This window comes from Culicoides brevitarsis, chromosome 1, assembly GCF_036172545.1.
Source record: "Culicoides brevitarsis isolate CSIRO-B50_1 chromosome 1, AGI_CSIRO_Cbre_v1, whole genome shotgun sequence".
Lineage (NCBI taxonomy): Eukaryota > Metazoa > Arthropoda > Insecta > Diptera > Ceratopogonidae > Culicoides > Culicoides brevitarsis.
In genome coordinates this window covers 34249677-34266207 of record NC_087085.1, presented here as the reverse complement: position 1 = coordinate 34266207, position 16531 = coordinate 34249677, and the positions used below count along the sequence as shown (strand labels likewise).

The 16531-nt window shown below is 33.0% G+C and overlaps 6 protein-coding genes across 6 annotated transcripts in view; 5 read left to right on the top strand and 1 right to left on the bottom strand.

The window, feature by feature from the left end:
* The first annotated feature begins 1708 nt into the window (after positions 1-1708).
* On the top strand, positions 1709-4095 carry LOC134837143 (protein spartin). Its single transcript, XM_063852483.1, has 3 exons — positions 1709-2025; positions 2154-2472; positions 2533-4095. The coding sequence occupies exons 2-3, from the start codon at positions 2167-2169 to the stop codon at positions 3934-3936; spliced, it is 1710 nt and encodes a 569-aa protein (XP_063708553.1). The 5' UTR covers positions 1709-2025; positions 2154-2166; the 3' UTR covers positions 3937-4095.
* Positions 4064-6070, bottom strand: LOC134837145 (probable cytochrome P450 28a5). Its single transcript, XM_063852484.1, has 4 exons — positions 5868-6070; positions 5408-5549; positions 5240-5347; positions 4064-5183 (listed from the first exon to the last, which is right to left on the bottom strand). Exons 1-4 carry the CDS (start codon positions 6050-6052, stop codon positions 4107-4109), a joined length of 1512 nt encoding a protein of 503 aa, XP_063708554.1. The 5' UTR covers positions 6053-6070; the 3' UTR covers positions 4064-4106.
* Positions 6071-7006: 936 nt separating this feature from the next.
* LOC134827620 (probable cytochrome P450 28a5) lies at positions 7007-9045 on the top strand. The gene is made up of 4 exons (XM_063840355.1): positions 7007-7227; positions 7557-7698; positions 7753-7860; positions 7917-9045. Exons 1-4 carry the CDS (start codon positions 7043-7045, stop codon positions 8991-8993), a joined length of 1512 nt encoding a protein of 503 aa, XP_063696425.1. The 5' UTR covers positions 7007-7042; the 3' UTR covers positions 8994-9045.
* Positions 9039-13240, top strand: LOC134837723 (probable cytochrome P450 28a5). Its single transcript, XM_063853110.1, has 4 exons — positions 9039-9344; positions 9514-9655; positions 9712-9819; positions 12170-13240. Exons 1-4 carry the CDS (start codon positions 9160-9162, stop codon positions 13238-13240), a joined length of 1506 nt encoding a protein of 501 aa, XP_063709180.1. The 5' UTR covers positions 9039-9159.
* Positions 13241-13496: 256 nt separating this feature from the next.
* On the top strand, positions 13497-15311 carry LOC134827715 (probable cytochrome P450 28a5). The gene is made up of 5 exons (XM_063840487.1): positions 13497-13710; positions 13770-14115; positions 14173-14583; positions 14645-14756; positions 14819-15311. The coding sequence occupies exons 1-5, from the start codon at positions 13526-13528 to the stop codon at positions 15250-15252; spliced, it is 1488 nt and encodes a 495-aa protein (XP_063696557.1). The 5' UTR covers positions 13497-13525; the 3' UTR covers positions 15253-15311.
* Positions 15265-16531, top strand: part of LOC134837722 (probable cytochrome P450 28d1) — a 1738-nt gene continuing 471 nt past the window's right edge. The window contains exons 1-4 of the mRNA XM_063853109.1: positions 15265-15539; positions 15787-15925; positions 15976-16083; positions 16135-16508. Coding sequence (XP_063709179.1) covers positions 15349-15539; positions 15787-15925; positions 15976-16083; positions 16135-16508 — 812 coding nt within the window. The 5' untranslated portion in view covers positions 15265-15348. The remainder of the gene's footprint in view (positions 15540-15786; positions 15926-15975; positions 16084-16134; positions 16509-16531) is intronic.

Sequence of the window (16531 nt, the reverse complement as noted above, 5' to 3'; positions counted from 1 at the left end):
ATCTTCAGAATGACTTTTTATTCAGTTTCAAGCTTAAAATTGCTCAAAAATTGACTTGGTACAAAAAACTCGATTTTATGTCAGCATGAGGAAGAATCGTGAAAAATTTTATTTGTTCGAAAATTGCCAAAATATGAATGGAAATCATCTTCAGAATGACTTTTTATTCAGTTTCAAGCTTAAAATTGCTCAAAAATTGACTTGGTACAATGAGGAAAATCGAAAAATTTTATTTGTCAGCATGAGGAAGAATCGTAAAAAATTTTATTTGTTCGAAAATTGAGAAAATATGAATGGAAATCATCTTCAGAATGACTTTTTATTCAGTTTCAAGCTTAAAATTGCTCAAAAATTGACTTGGTACAAAAAACTCGATTTTATGTCAGCATGAGGAAGAATCGTGAAAAATTTTATTTAACTTGCAAAATTTATCACGATTTTAATTCAGCATGAGGAAGAATCGTGAAAAATTTTATTTGTTCAAAAATTGACAAAATATGAATGAAAATCATCTTCAAAACGACTTTTTATTCAATTTCAAGCCCAAAATTGTTTAAAAATTGACTTGGTACAAAAAACTCGATTTTATGTCAGCATGAGGAAGAATCGTGAAAAATTTTATTTGTTCGAAAATTGACAAAATATGAATGAAAATCATCTTCAAAACGACTTTTTATTCAATTTCAAGCCCAAAATTGTTTAAAAATTGACTTGGTACAAAAAACTCGATTTTTTGTCAGCATGAGGAAGAATCGTGAAAAATTTTATTTGTTCAAAAATTGACAAAATATGAATGAAAATCATCTTCAAAACGACTTTTCATTAAATTTCAAGCCCAAAATTGGTTAAAAATTGACTTGGTACAAAAAACTCGATTTTTTGTCAGCATGAGGAAGAATCGTGAAAAATTTTATTTGTTCAAAAATTGACAAAATATGAATGAAAATCATCTTCAAAACGACTTTTTATTCAATTTCAAGCCCAAAATTGTTTAAAAATTGACTTGGTACAAAAAACTCGATTTTATGTCAGCATGAGGAAGAATCGTGAAAAATTTTATTTGTTCGAAAATTGACAAAATATGAATGAAAATCATCTTCAAAACGACTTTTTATTCAGTTTCAAGCTTAAAATTGCTCAAAAATTGACTTGGTACAAAAAACTCGATTTTATGTCAGCATGAGGAAGAATCGTGAAAAATTTTATTTGACTTGCAAAATTTATCACGATTTTAATTCAGCATGAGGAAGAATCGTGAAAAATTTTATTTGTTCGAAAATTGAGAAAATATGAATGGAAATCATCTTCAGAATGACTTTTTATTCAGTTTCAAGCTTAAAATTGCTCAAAAATTGACTTGGTACAAAAAACTCGATTTTATGTCAGCATGAGGAAGAATCGAGCTAAATTTTATTTGTTCGAAAATTGAGAAAATATGAATGGATCAAACTCATCAAATTTTATTAAAAAAATTCTCACAAATAACGGCTTCATTCAACAAGTGTGCGCCACATGTTCCATTTTTCAATTTAACGGGAAAAGAAAAAGATTCCAATTCGTTGAAAGTTGTTTTGCGTTCAAATAATTGACCAACTACAACACATGTCAACATTCACTCTATTGGCTTTTAAACGTTTTGCGTACAAATTTTTAACCAATCCATGTTTAATATAGCAACAATCCAACAAAATAAATAATTTGACAACAAAAAATCTGGCGAGGTACTTTGACCACGATTTGCGTAATTAATAAAAATCTGATTCACACAAAAGATTAGTCAAAAAGTAGCGTTGGACATTCGCGGTTCACTTTTCGACGTGTGCCGCTTTTCATTTCACTCGAAAATCGTGTAAAACCCTTGAACAAGTGTCTGACACATTTTTTGTGTTTCATGTAATGCTTTTACGACGTAAATAAAACTTGAACTTCAATTCGTCTGGATGCAATTGCGAGAGAAGCTGAACAAAACAATAAAAAAAATTAGATCAGATTAGAATCTATTTTTAGAAAATCACTTAAGAAAAGGTAATTTTTACATTAATTTCACAATTTTAACTTTTTTGAAAGGAAGCCATGCAAATAGAGGTCAATGTCTCAACATTCTAGACGATTTTTTTAATGACCAGCAATAAACCTAAATAATTTTTTTTTAGTTTAATTCGCGAAATGACATCGTTCAAAGTGTGGCAAGCGACGTACACATGTCTCAAGGACACGCACGATGATGCCTTCAAAGCGGTTGATCGAGCCATTAAATTAGAGGAGTTGGAAAAGCCCGAATTAGCCATTCAAGAGTACAAAAAAGCCGTAACGTTGATCGATAGGGCTTTGAATATCATCGTTGAACCGCCCGAGGAACTGGATGACACGTGGAACGAAGGCGTTAAAATGGTGAACAAGATGAAAAGTGCTCGTGAAGAGATTTTGATGCGAGTTGCTGCTGTCGATAAGGGCATTGAGAAACGAAAAATGGTGAATTTCATGAATTTTTTCAACTTTTTGACACTTTTTCATTGAATTTTTTTTCAACAGCAAGAAAAGCCGGTTGAAATTAATGCTGTGAGTACCCGTCCTCGTACTTATGAAGAACTTGCACAAGCTTTGCGGGACATGCAGTATAACGAATTGAATGCTGTTCAATATCTGGAACTGTTATTCTCGTGTGATGAAGTCAAATTCTACCGAATTAAGGTTACGGGCGAAGTTACGAGTGGTCAGGAAGTATCAACCTTCCGCATTGTGCGATTGGAGAAGGATGACAAACAAAATTTGGATTCTACGATATTTTTGCAAGTAATTCCCACAAATCATGCGACAAGAATCGAAAATGCGGAAGAACCATTACTCGAATTGGACGAAGCTTCGTTGGTATCTCCCGAAGAAAGGCCTCCGTCGATGACAACGTCTTCCTGCCAAACGACAGAAGATGATCTTGGAGCAGTTGGAGGCGAATCTCGTGACCCATCATGGGTATATCCCATCATTCCGGGTGTTTCGCCGTGTTATCGCACCGAATATGGCGCCTTCATCTTCCCGGATCTCGAAACAAACGACGGAAGTGCCGTCGGAATTGTCTTGCCCGAGGGCGCGGATCAAGTTGTACTCGAAATTTTGGTCGAATTACTTCAGGGCGTCATGAAAAAGGGCGGCGTCATCGAGTTTGGCGACGCCGAAGTCACTCGTGTGCGTCGAAACGTTCCCGTACGCGTTTCCGAAACAATTGTCAAGGGCGCTTACTACATTTCCAAAGGCATGATATACTCTGCTGAGAAAACCGGCGAATTTCTGAACTACAGCACGCCGTATCTCATCTCAAAAATCCAAAAAGCCGAGCCAAATACGCAACAACCCATCTCGGGAAATGTCAATACGAGCATTCAAGTCGCCAAAACAGTGACAGGCGTTGCGGCAAAATTCACAGGATACGTTGCGGGCAAAGTTGGTTCCGCAACAGCTGGTTTGGGACAATGGTTAGCGCCACATATCCAAAAACGTGGTTCACAATTGCTCACACACTCTTTCGGATATGATCACGACGAGGCAAATGAAACGATGAAAGATGTACTTACGATAGCAGCAGGCGCTGTTGAGGGATTCGGGACTGTTTACAGCGGATTAGAGAATTCAGCGTCAATTTTGGGACGAAGTTTGAGCCAAAATACAGTAAAAGTCGTTGAACATCGTTACGGACAAGAAGCGGGACTTGCAACGGGTGATACTTTCGATACTGTGGGCAACGTCATCAACTTGAGTCGCGATATAAACATTTTCACACCGAAAGGATTCGCCAAAAAAGCCGTCAAAAATACAGGAAAGGCAGTTGTAACGGATTTTCTGCCGAGATCTGACTCGATGACAGCCAGTTCGAGTCTCACAGGCATCAATTATGCGAATCTCTCCGTACTTGCCAAAGATCTTGCCAAGGAAAAGAATTAGGAATCATCTAAATAACCGGGAAACGGGAACATAGAACGCTCATCTGTACTTTAGCAACATTTTGTGACAATAAATATCCAGAGCTTGCATATTTTTGGAACCCCTTAGTTAGAAACCAGACATGAAATGCTGTGAAAATACAAAAAAAATATATATTTACTGTTAAAAATTTAATTTTTGATTGGTTTGAACTTCAATAAGATGCCTCCATGGTAAGTGAGTGTAATTTCAGCTGGATTCAAGACAGGATTCTTCGGCATTTTTTCACTTACAGAAATATCGAAGCTCGTCACGATATGAGCGATGCAACATTTCATCTGAGTTTGAGCGAATCTCTGTCCCAAACAGACTCGAGGTCCGTCGCCGAATGGAAAAAGAACTCCTTTATCCTTAAATTGCTTCATTCCGCCATTTTCCTCATTGAAACGATCTGGATCAAAGTCTTTAGCTGTCGGTCCATAATACTCCGGATCTTGTTGGAAATCAATCATAGGCCATCCGACATTCGTTCCTTTTTCGATATGCAATTTTTTGCCATCTGCCAACTCCAAGTCAAAGTCTTCCGAACATTCGCGCGTCAATCTCGGTATAACGGGATGCAAACGAAGCGTTTCAACGATCACTTGTTCCAAATATTCGTGATGCATTACAGCGTCATACTCGAAAGTTCCGTCATTTTTCTTAATTTCGTTCATCATGTCTCGTAATTTTTGCTGAAATTGCTTATTTTTCGCCAATTCGTAGAAGACATGCGATAACGTAATGCTAGACGTCTCGACGCCATCAAAGAAGAACGTAATTGTGTGTGCCATAACCTCAACGTCGTCAAGTCCCTTCTTTTCTCGCAAATGAATGAGGTAATCGACAAAATCCTGACGTTCGATATTGTTCTCCTTGCGATACGAAATCGTCTCTTTTAGTAAATTTGTGAGGAATTTTTCGTATTTTTCAGGTACAAATCGAAATTTGAAGATTTTTGTGATAAAAGGCAAAGCAGGTCCAAGCACAGCGGTTACGTAAAAACGCCACGTGGGTGAAAAAACGTTACGAGCAATGTCACGAAGTTCTGATTGTTGTCCAGAAAGTGCTCCGGAGTCGACGCCGTAGATTGAATTACAAACAACATCTGTCGTGTATTTGCCACACAACTCACGTGTTTCAATATATTCACTCGTTTCCATTTGGTTTTCGATGTAATTCTTCATTTTATCGGCAACTGCTTCCATGACGGGAAAAAGTGCCTTCATCTACGAGATTTTTTTTATTAAAAAACGGTTTTAGCATGAAAAATAATGAAACTTACTCTTCCGCTGGAAAAAGCTGGAATAATTTCCGAACGTTTTTCCTTCCATTCTTCACCTTTCAAGAAAAATGGATTTCTACCAGCAAGTGGATCACTTTCTTTGTCGATCTATTGGAAAATTTTTAATAGAAAAAATATTTTTTTTATTTTAAAATAATTTTTTCTTACCGTTCCAAAAACATTTCCTTGATTGGCAAAATTTTTGAAATTCGTTGTGCTCAAATTTCGAGCAATTTCCGGATCCAAAATCAAGAGTTCTGGACAAACGCCACGGAAGAGACCAACAACGCTTTCTTTGCCTTTGTAAGTTCTAAAAAAAAATTAAATTATGATGACTTCATACTTTTGTTATTTCAGTTTCTGTTTCTTTGAACATATGTATGATTTTTTTCGTTATCTATGATGTAATTGACTTTTCAAGAGCAGCTGATATTGGATTTAAGCATATGTTTCGTGATTTTCTTATCAAAATTACTATTTATGAAAATGATAAGAAGAATGGATTCAAAGTCATAAAAAATCGAAAGTGATTCAATAAAAAAGTTTCAAAAGAAATTTAGAAAAGTTACTTCCTACTATGATTTTTATCAAATATTTTCTATTTTTTTAATCAAAATTTTTTACTTACTTGTAGATTTCAGTCAATTCGTCGACGATATGAACTTTTCTATTATAAGTGCTCGGCAAATTTCCCACAAAAAGTTTTGGTTCGGGGCATACAATTCCTCGTTTCTTCCAATAATCGTAGTTGTGAGTTAAATAATAGTAAGCGAGACTTCCCAAAACGACGAGAAGCGCAAAAAACACCAACATTTTGAATAAACTTCTGGTTTCGATCAGAGTTAAAGAACGACTGAAGTGAATTCCTGTTATTCGTTTAATTTATCTTCGTCTTTGTTTTGATTAATTTATTCGCTGAACATCGGAGTCATGATTTCTAAAAAAATAAATAAAATTAAAAAAAAAAATTAAAAAGATTAAAAAAATTAAATTATTTAAATTTAAAATTAATTCAAAAATAAAATTAAAAAATATTTAAAAAAATTAAAATAAAAAAATAAACAAATATTACTCACACGTACGGCAAATTAACCTTGAAAAGCTTAAATGGGCAAAAAAAATCAGCTGTATTTTTTTTATCTCGTCCAAAATGATGAATTAAATTTAATAGATTGACGAGTCAATGACCAGTTCACAAATTTCGCTACATTTAGCAAAGCAAAAAATCATGACTAAGCAATTTTTTTAAAAAATTATGTCATGATTTCATATTATTATGAACATAAATTAATTAAAAATCTAAATTTGTTGACCAAAAATTCTTTTCTATTTTTACGTTCAAGGTTTTTTTTACTTAAATGAAGTCGCAATAAATGTAAACAAAGACCCATTTAACTTGGAAGCATAATTTATGTTGCGTTGATTATTTCGGCGCAATTCGTTCATCTCCCCTTCGTACATTATAATATTATTTACGTTACGAATTTCAATTCACACCAACTTTCGATGCAAAAAAAAATTTTCATCATCAGAATAAATAAATTAATGTTGAAATACTTAAATAAACAGACAAAATGAAGCATCTGCGATTGATTTTTCATTAATTTTTTATCCGATAATTTTTTTTTTCGTTGCGGAAATAACGGAAAATGCGCTTATATGCTTTTCTATTTAAATAATTGCGACTTTTAAATTAATTTTTGGAAAATAAAACGAAGAATATTCACAGAACACATCACGTTTCGACTCCAGTCGTGTTTTAGCTGGAACAAAGAAAAGACGTGAAAAGAAAAAAATTTGAAAATGTTGGTTATTTTGGCACTTCTTGTCGTTTTGGGGAGTCTTGCTTACTATTATTTGACTCACAATTATGGATATTGGAAGAAACGAGGAATTGCAGGTCCAAAACCAAAACTTTTCGTGGGAACTTTGCCGAGCACTTATAACAAAAGTGTTCACTTGATCGATGAATTGGACGAAATTTATAAGTGAGTTCATTGGGAAATTTCTAAAAATAGATTTAATTTTAGATAAATTAAAATTTATGGAGTACAGTATTTATTTATGGAGTATTTATTGAATTTTTATTTAATAATTTAATTTTTTTTTTTTACTCAATAAAATTTTATTTAATTAAATTAAAATTACTTACATTTTTTTTATTATAAAACATTTAAAAAAAAATTATCAAAAAAAATTGCAAAAAAAATTATCAACACTGTCAAGTTCAATTTTTTAACCGTTTCAAGGTTGATTTGCCGCACATGCCAATTTAATAAAATAATATTTGTTTTTATTTATTTAATTTTTTTTTCAGAACATACAAGGGCAAAGAGAGTGTTGTTGGAATTTATCGCGGAGTCGTCCCAGAATTGCTGATTTTGGATCCCGAAATCGCCAAGAGCTGCATGACGACACATTTCAAGCATTTTGGGAATCCTGGAAATGTAATAGGAAATGTAAGTTAAAATTTTTTAATGTTTCAAAAATATTTTTCAAATATTTTTTTACAGGTCGATAAAGAAATTGATCCATTAGGAGGTCGAAATCCATTTTTCTTGAAAGGCGAGGAATGGAAAGAAAAGCGCGCGGAAATTTTACCTGCTTTTTCCAGCGGAAGAGTGCGTTTCTTACGGTTTTATGTTGAAATTTAATTAAATTTAGTAAAATTTTTCAGATTAAGGCACTTTTTCCCGTTATGCAAGCAGTTGCTGACAACATGAAACAATACATCGAAACTCAAATGGAAACAAATGAAGATATTGAAACACGTGAATTGTGTGCCAAATACACAACAGATGTCGTTTGCAATTCAATCTACGGCGTTGATTCGGGAGCATTTTCCGGACAAAAATCTGAATTACGAGACATCGCTCGAAACGTTTTTAACTTCCCTTGGTACTTTTACGTGGTTCTTGCTTTGTCGCCCACATTTCCCAACATCGCAAAATTGTTCAGATTCCGTTTTGTTCCTGAAAAATATGCAAAATTTTTAACAGATTTACTCCAACAAACCATCAAATATCGCAAAGACACAAAATTGGAACGTCAGGATTTCGTCGATTTTCTCATTCATTTGCAAGAAAAGAAGGGAATAAGTGACGTAGAGACAGCTGCTCACACTATAACTTTCTTCTTCGATGGCATTGAGACTTCTAGCATCACTTTGTCTTTCGTACTGTACGAATTGGCGAAAAATAAGCAATTTCAATACAAATTACGGGAATTATTGAACGAAGTTAAGAAAGAAGACGGCACTTTTGACTACGAATCTGTTGTAGATCACGCATTTTTGGATCAAGTTGTCATGGAAACGATGCGCGTTCATCCTGTGGTGCCGCAATTGACTCGCGAATGCACCGAAACATTCGAAATGGAGTTGCCGGAAGGCAAAAAAGTGACAATTGATAAGGGCATGAACATTGGATGGCCTCTTGCAAACATTTTTACAGATCCGGAGTATTATGGACCGACTGCTGATCAATTCGATCCGGAACGCTTCAATGAGGAAAATGGCGGAATGAAGCAATATAAGGATAAAGGAGTTCTTTGTCCATTCGGTGATGGTCCTCGTATCTGTTTGGGACAGCGATTTGCCCAAACTCAGATCAAATGTTGCATCGCTCATATTGTGACGAGTTTTGATATTTCTTTGAGTCCAAATATGCCGGAGAAGCCTGAATATAATCCAATGCATATACTTTTGTCCTACAAAGGAGGAATTTTCTTGAAATTTAAAGCGATAAAACATTAATTTGATGTTTGTGACGTAATTTCAGTGAAATAAATGTTCTTTTTTGTTAAAATTTTGAATTTAGAGATAAAAGTTACGCTTGATTTTTTATAAGTTAAGATAATCTTATCTCATTAGTCGTTTGTCAGCTGCTAAATTATAAAGACGCAAACATTTTTTTCTCAAAATGTTGGTCATTTTGGCGCTTTTTGTCGTTTTTGGAAGTCTTTTGTATTATTATTTGACTCACAACTACGACTATTGGAAGAACCGAGGAATAACAGGTCCCGAACCAAAACTTTTTGTGGGTACTTTGCCAAGCACTTACAATAAAAAAGTTCACTTGTTCTATGAAATTGATGAAATTTACAGGTAAATATCGATTCTATGTTATTTTCTGAAAGAAAAATTATAAAAAGTTACGAGTTTAATTTCAAGAGTAATTAATTTTTTGCTAAAAAATGTTAAAAATAGTTACCTAATTTTTAAAATCTTATCAAAAGATAAGAGACAAAACAAAATATTATGAAATTTTTTGCAGAAAATACAAAGGTAAACAAAGCGTTGTTGGAATTTACCGTGGAATCGTCCCAGAATTGCTAATTTTGGATCCTGAGCTTATAAAAAGTTGCATGACGACGAATTACAAATATTTCGGCAAACCTGGAAGTAATTTCGAAAGTGTAAGTCAAATTTTAAGTTATTTTTTCTATAAAATTTAAATTATATTTTTTTTTAGTTGACAAAAGAAACGGATCCTCTTTTCGGCCGAAATCCATTTAACTTGGAAGGCGAAGAATGGAAAGAAAAACGTGGAGAAATCTTGCCTGCTTTTTCGAGTCAAAGAGTAAATTTTCCTTTGATATGGTTTTGATTTGAAAACTAATTCAAGAACAATGCTTGATTTAGTTTTTTTCTTCAAAACTGTGTCAAAGCCATTTTTGTCAAATCTTGCTCCAAATGGATAAAAATTTGTCAGAGGGCTCTAATTTATCATTTTTAATCATTTTATAACTCAAAACTGCCAAAAAATTGAAACTGAAAAAAATTTTTTTCTTTGACATAGTTTTGTTTTGAAAACTAAATCAAGAAAAAACTAAATCAAAAACTGTGTCAAAAACTATGTCAAAGCCATTTTTGTCAAATCTTGCTCCAAATGGATAAAAATTTGTCAGAGGACTCTAGTTTATCATTTTTAATCATTTTATAACTCAAAACTGCCAAAAAATTGAAACTGAAAAAAATTTTTTTCTTTGACACAGTTTTGTTTTAAAAACAAATGGATAAAAATTTGTCAGAGGGCTAAATCAATAAAAAACTGCCAAAAAATTGAAACTGAAAAAAATTTTTTTCTTTGACATAGTTTTGATTTGAAAACTAAATCAAGAGAAAAACTGTGTCAAAAACTATGTCAAAGCCATTTTTGTCAAATCTTGCTCCAAATGGATAAAAATTTGTCAGAGGGCTCTAATTTATCATTTTTAATCATTTTATAACTCAAAACTGCCAAAAAATTGAAACTGAAAAAAAATTTTTTCTTTGACATAGTTTTGATTTGAAAACTAAATCAAGAGAAAAACTGTGTCAAAAACTGTGTCAAAAACATTTTTGTCAAATCTTGCTCCAAATGGATAAAAATTCTGCAGAGGGCTCTAATTTATCATTTTATAACTCAAAACTTTTGAAAAAAATCTTTGACATAGTTTTGTTTTTTGTCAAAAACTATGTCAAAGCCATTTTTGTCAAATCTTGCTCCAAATGGATAAAAATTTGTCAGAGGGCTCTAATTTATCATTTTTAATCATTTTATAACTCAAAACTGCCAAAAAATTGAAACTGAAAAAAAATTTTTTCTTTGACATAGTTTTGATTTGAAAACTAAATCAAGAGAAAAACTGTGTCAAAAACTATGTCAAAGCCATTTTTGTCAAATCTTGCTCCAAATGGATAAAAATTTGTCAGAGGGCTCTAACTTTTCATTTTTAATCATTTTATAACTCAAAACTGCCAAAAAATTGAAACTGAAAAAAAATTTTTTCTTTGACATAATTTTATTTTGAAAACTAAATCAAGAGAAAAACTGTGTCAAAAACTATGTCAAAGCCATTTTTGTCAAATCTTGCTCCAAATGGATAAAAATTTGTCAGAGGACTCTAGTTTATCATTTTTAATCATTTTATAACTCAAAACTGCCAAAAAATTGAAACTGAAAAAAAAATTTTCTTTGACATAGTTTTGATTTGAAAACTAAATCAAGAGAAAAACTGTGTCAAAGCCAAAAAAAAACTTGTCAAAGCCATTTTTGTCAAACATAGCTCTAACTTTTTTTTTTGAAAACTCAAAACTGCCAAAAAATTGAAACTGAAAAAAATTTTTTCTTTGACATAGTTTTGATTTGAAAACTAAATCAAAAACTGTGTCAAAAACTATGTCAAAGCCATTTTTGTCAAATCTTGCTACAAATTGATAAAAATTTGTCAGAGGGCTCTAATTTATCATTTTTAATCATTTTATAACTCAAAACTGCCAAAAAATTGAAACTGAAAAAAAAAATTTTTCTTTGACATAGTTTTGTTTTGAAAACCAAATCAAGAGCAAAACTAAATCAAAAACTGTGTCAAAAACTATGTCAAAGCCATTTTTGTCAAATCTTGCTCCAAATGGATCAAAATTTATCAGAGGGCTCTAATTTATCATTTTTAATCATTTTATAACTCAAAACTGCCAAAAAATTGAAACTGAAAAAAAAATTTTCTTTGACATAGTTTTGATTTGAAAACTAAATCAAGAGCAAAAAAACTGTGTCAAAAACTATGTCAAAAACTATGTCAAAGCCATTTTTGTCAAATCTTGCTCCAAATGGATAAAAATTTGTCAGAGGGCTCTAATTTATCATTTTTAATCATTTTATAACTCAAAACTGCCAAAAAATTGAAACTGAAAAAAATTTTTTTCTTTGACATAGTTTTGATTTGAAAACTAAATCAAGAGAAAAACTGTGTCAAAAACTGTGTCAAAAACTATGTCAAAGCCATTTTTGTCAAATCTTGCTCCAAATGGATAAAAATTTGTCAGAAGGCTCTAATTTATCATTTTTAATCATTTTATAACTCAAAACTGCCAAAAAAATTAAAACTGAAAAAAAATTTTTAATTAAAAACTTTGAAAAATTACTTAATTTCATATTTTTTTTTTAGATAAAGGCGCTTTTCCCCATTATGGAAGCAGTTGTCGACAAGATGAAGCAATATATCAAAGCAGAAATGAAAGTTTTGGAAAATATTGAAACTCGTGAGATGTGTTCGAAGTACACAACAGACATCGTTTGCAATTCAATCTTCGGCGTTGATTCCGGAGCTTTTTCCGAACAAAAATCTGAACTACGAGACATTGCACGGAACATTTTTAAGCCTCCATGGTACACTTTCATCGTATTTGGACTTGCTCCGAATTTTCCTTTCATCCTAAAACTCCTGCCATTGCGACTTGTACCTGAAAAATACACGAATTTTATAACGGATTTGTTGGAAAAAAGCATCGCTTATCGAAAAGAGACAAAATTAGAACGTCAGGATTTCGTCGATTTCCTCATCCAATTGCAGCAAAAGAAAGGAATCAGTAATCTTGACATCGCTGGACACACAATGACCTTTTTCTTCGATGGCATCGAGTCTTCTAGCATAACCTTGTCCTTTGTCTTCTACGAATTAGCTAAAAATAAGCAAGTTCAAGACAAATTACGGCAATTATTGAACGAAATTAAGCAAAAAGATGGAAATTTCGAGTATGACAATCTCGTAGATCACGAATATTTGGATCAAGTACTCATGGAAACGATGCGCCTTCATCCTGCTTTGCCTCAATTACGACGAAAATGCACCGAAACGTACGACATGAAGTTGCCCGAAGGTCAAATTGTGAGAATTGAAAAAGGAATTGTCATTGGATTTCCAACTATGAAGATTTTTACTGATCCCGAGTATTATGGATCGGATGCGGAGCAATTTGTGCCGGAACGCTTCAACGCAGAGCACGGCGGAGTAAAGCATTTCCGAGATAAAGGAGTTTTTTATCCTTTTGGTGATGGACCTCGTATCTGTTTGGGTCAGCGGTTCGCTCATGCTCAAGTAAAATGCGCCATCGCTCAGATTGTGACGAATTTCGACATTTCCGTAAGTGATAAAATGCCCGAAAATCCGGAATATAATCCGATGGACTTACTTTTAGCCTTTAAAGGAGGAATTTTATTAAAATTTAAAGAAATTTAAGAAAAATAATAAAAAATTACCTTTGAAATTGAAAAGAATTTGAGAATGATAAGCACTTTTTTGCATATCACATCACACAAACGTGAGAATTTTACAAAGTAAACAAATTCATTCATAATGTACGTTTTATTTATCTTTCCACAAATGTGACCTTGATTAAATTTGATGACATAATGTCCCACACGACGTCGATCGTTACCTTATCTGAACCAATAATTAATAAATTACACAGTTGACGATTCCAGTTCGTGTTTTGCCGGCAAATAGAACAGACGTCGCTCGAAAATGTTCACAACTCTCCTAATATTTGTGTCGATTGTCGTTTTATTTTATAAATATGTGACGTATCGTCAAAGTTATTGGAAGCGAAAAGGTATCAAAGGTCCCAAACCGACATTTCTTGCGGGAAATTTGTTCAATTCTTTCTTGCAAAAGGAAGCATTTGCTGATGACGTTGATCGGATTTACAAGTAATCTTAAAATAATTCATTAAAAATTAAAAATATTCAAAATTTTTTAACTTTTTTAGGCAATACAAGGATCGACAAGGCGTAATTGGCATATATCAGCTTTTGAAACCTACGTTGATGGTCACCGACTCGCAAATCGTAAAACATGTTTTGGTTGAAAACTTTAAAAATTTCCACATGAATGGCTTTGAAAAACTTCTAAATGAAAAATCAGACCCGTTATTGGCTTACAATCCATTTTTCCGATCCGGAGACGCATGGAAAGACAAACGTTCGGAAGTTACGCCAGCTTTTTCTCCTGCTCGTATTAAGGCGATGTACCCCTTGATCGAGTCGGTGTGTGAAAAAATGAAGGAATATATTGAAAAAGCCGCAAATTCTGGGCAAGCGCTCGAAGGAAAAGACGTAAGTTGTAAATATTTCAAAATTTTAGACAAAAAATTCATTAAAACTCACAAACAGCTTTCATCACGTTACACTTGTGATGTCGTCACGAAATGTATTTTCTCCGCAGATGCCATGTCTTTCGAAAATGAGAACAACGAGATACGGAAACAAGCTGCCAACATCTTTGGATCGTCATTTTTCTCCATTATTTTCTTCACAATGATGGAAATTTGTCCTGCTTTGTTCAAAACACTTCGTATTGGGTTCGTACCAAAGGCAACTGAAGCATTTTTCCGAGATTTGATGCGACAAGCGATCGATCATCGTCAAAAAAGTAACGTCAATAGTCAGGATTACCTTGATTTCTTGCTGCAAATGCAGAAAAAGAAGGGACTGTCAGATTTGGAAGTTGCTGCTAGCGGAATTACGTTCTTCTTGGATGGCCTTGAGACATCTGCTGTTGGAATTTCGTACATTTTATACGAGGTTTGAATGAAATTTGAGATTTTTAATTAAATTTTTGATGGTTTTTATGTTTTTTTTTTAGCTTGCCAGTAACAAAGAAGTTCAAGACAAGTTGCGAGAAGAACTGAAATCAGCTGAAAATTTGGATTATGATACTCTTGTGAACCTACCTTATCTAGATCAAGTATTCCATGGTACTTAATATCATATTTTTTTTGAATGAATGATCAAAAAAAAAATAATTTTTACCTTTTAGAAAGTTTACGGATGCATCCTCCAGCGGGTTTTCTCAATCGTGTGTGCACTGAACCCATTGAACTTGACATTGGGAAAGAAAAAAAATTCTTCGTTGAAAAAGGAACCACATTACTTCTTCCAATTCACTCCATTCACTATGACGATGCCAACTACGACGAACCCGAAAAATTCAAACCTGATCGTTTCAACGATGGCGCCATCAAGGATTATCGCGATAACGGCAAATGGTTGACTTTCGGCGATGGACCTCGTACTTGTTTGGGACAGCGATTCGCAAAAGCACAATCCAAAGCTTGTATCGCCACGATTTTGTTGAATTTTGAAATTTCCGTGAATGAAAAGACCATGACACCATTGCGTTTGGACCCAAAAGACTTCCTTGGATCAGCTCTCGGCGGAATTTGGCTTAATTTTAAGAAAATTAACAATTAAAGTATTCAATGTTGCACTGAAAAGTTCATTTAAGTAACAAATAAACGATTGTTCATTCAGTTTTGCGTTAGAATTGCAACGAGAAGGACGTGCAAAATGTTTTCTGGCATCATAATTTTCTTTGTTGTACGAAGTTTGTGGATTTTCTATCAATTTTTGAAGAGAAAACATAATTATTGGATAGCTCGAGGTGTTGTTGGACCAAAACCAACGTTTTTAATTGGATCCTTTCCGAGTATAATCAACAAATGGAGACATAATTTGGATGAGATTTCAATTTTGTACGAGTAAGTGAACGATCATTGTCTGAAAAGACCGTGAGAATTAACCGCAAAGTTCTCATAGCGTGATAATGAAAAGTTTGGAGCAATTAAAATTTAGTTTTAACTTACAGAGAAGAAAAAATCTTTAAGAAGCCATGGAATTTTTAAAAATTTTAAAATTTTTCCTCAATAATTTTAATAAAACAGTGAAATTCTTTGAATTTTCTTTGCTTTTGAACTAAAAATATTATAAAATTTCAATATTCAACAGAAAGTTCAAGGACAAAGCCCCATTTATTGGCATCTATTATGGCCTTAAACCAGCTTTAATGATACTTGACCCCCAAATCGCTCGAAGTATCATGATTTCAGACTTCAGTCACTTTACTGATACTGTCGGAAGTTTCAGCGTAAGTAATTTTTATCTCAATTTGATCGATTTTTTTATTTTTCCTTATAGATTGACAAAGAAATCGACCCATTAATCGGATTAAATCCATTTTTCTTGAAAGGAGATGAATGGAAAGAAAAACGAAGTGAAATTTCACCTGCTTTTAGCAACACAAGGGTAATTTTGAGTAAAATTTCATTCAAAAAAATATTAAAAATTTAATTTTAGATCAAATTTATCTTTCCTTTGATGGAAAAATCAGCCATTCAATGCATCGAAACTCTACTAAAAAGCAATAAAAATTTAAAAAATTTAGAAATGCGTGAAATTTGTGCTGAATTCACAACTAACGTTGTTGCATCTTCAGTTTTGGGCGTCGAAACTTGTAAAATCAACTCTTACAACTTACGAAATTTATCGAAAAATGTCTTGAAACCATCATTCCGACTTGTTTACGTGCTATTTTTGGCTCCTTTCTTCCCTGGAATTGCAAAACGATTAAAAGTCAAGTTATGTCGAGACCGAGAAGAGAATTTACTGAAGAAGTTATTCACAGAAGCAGTTAAAAATCGTCCTGAAAAATCACGAAACGACTTTTTAGAGTATTTGATTCAATTAAAAAGTA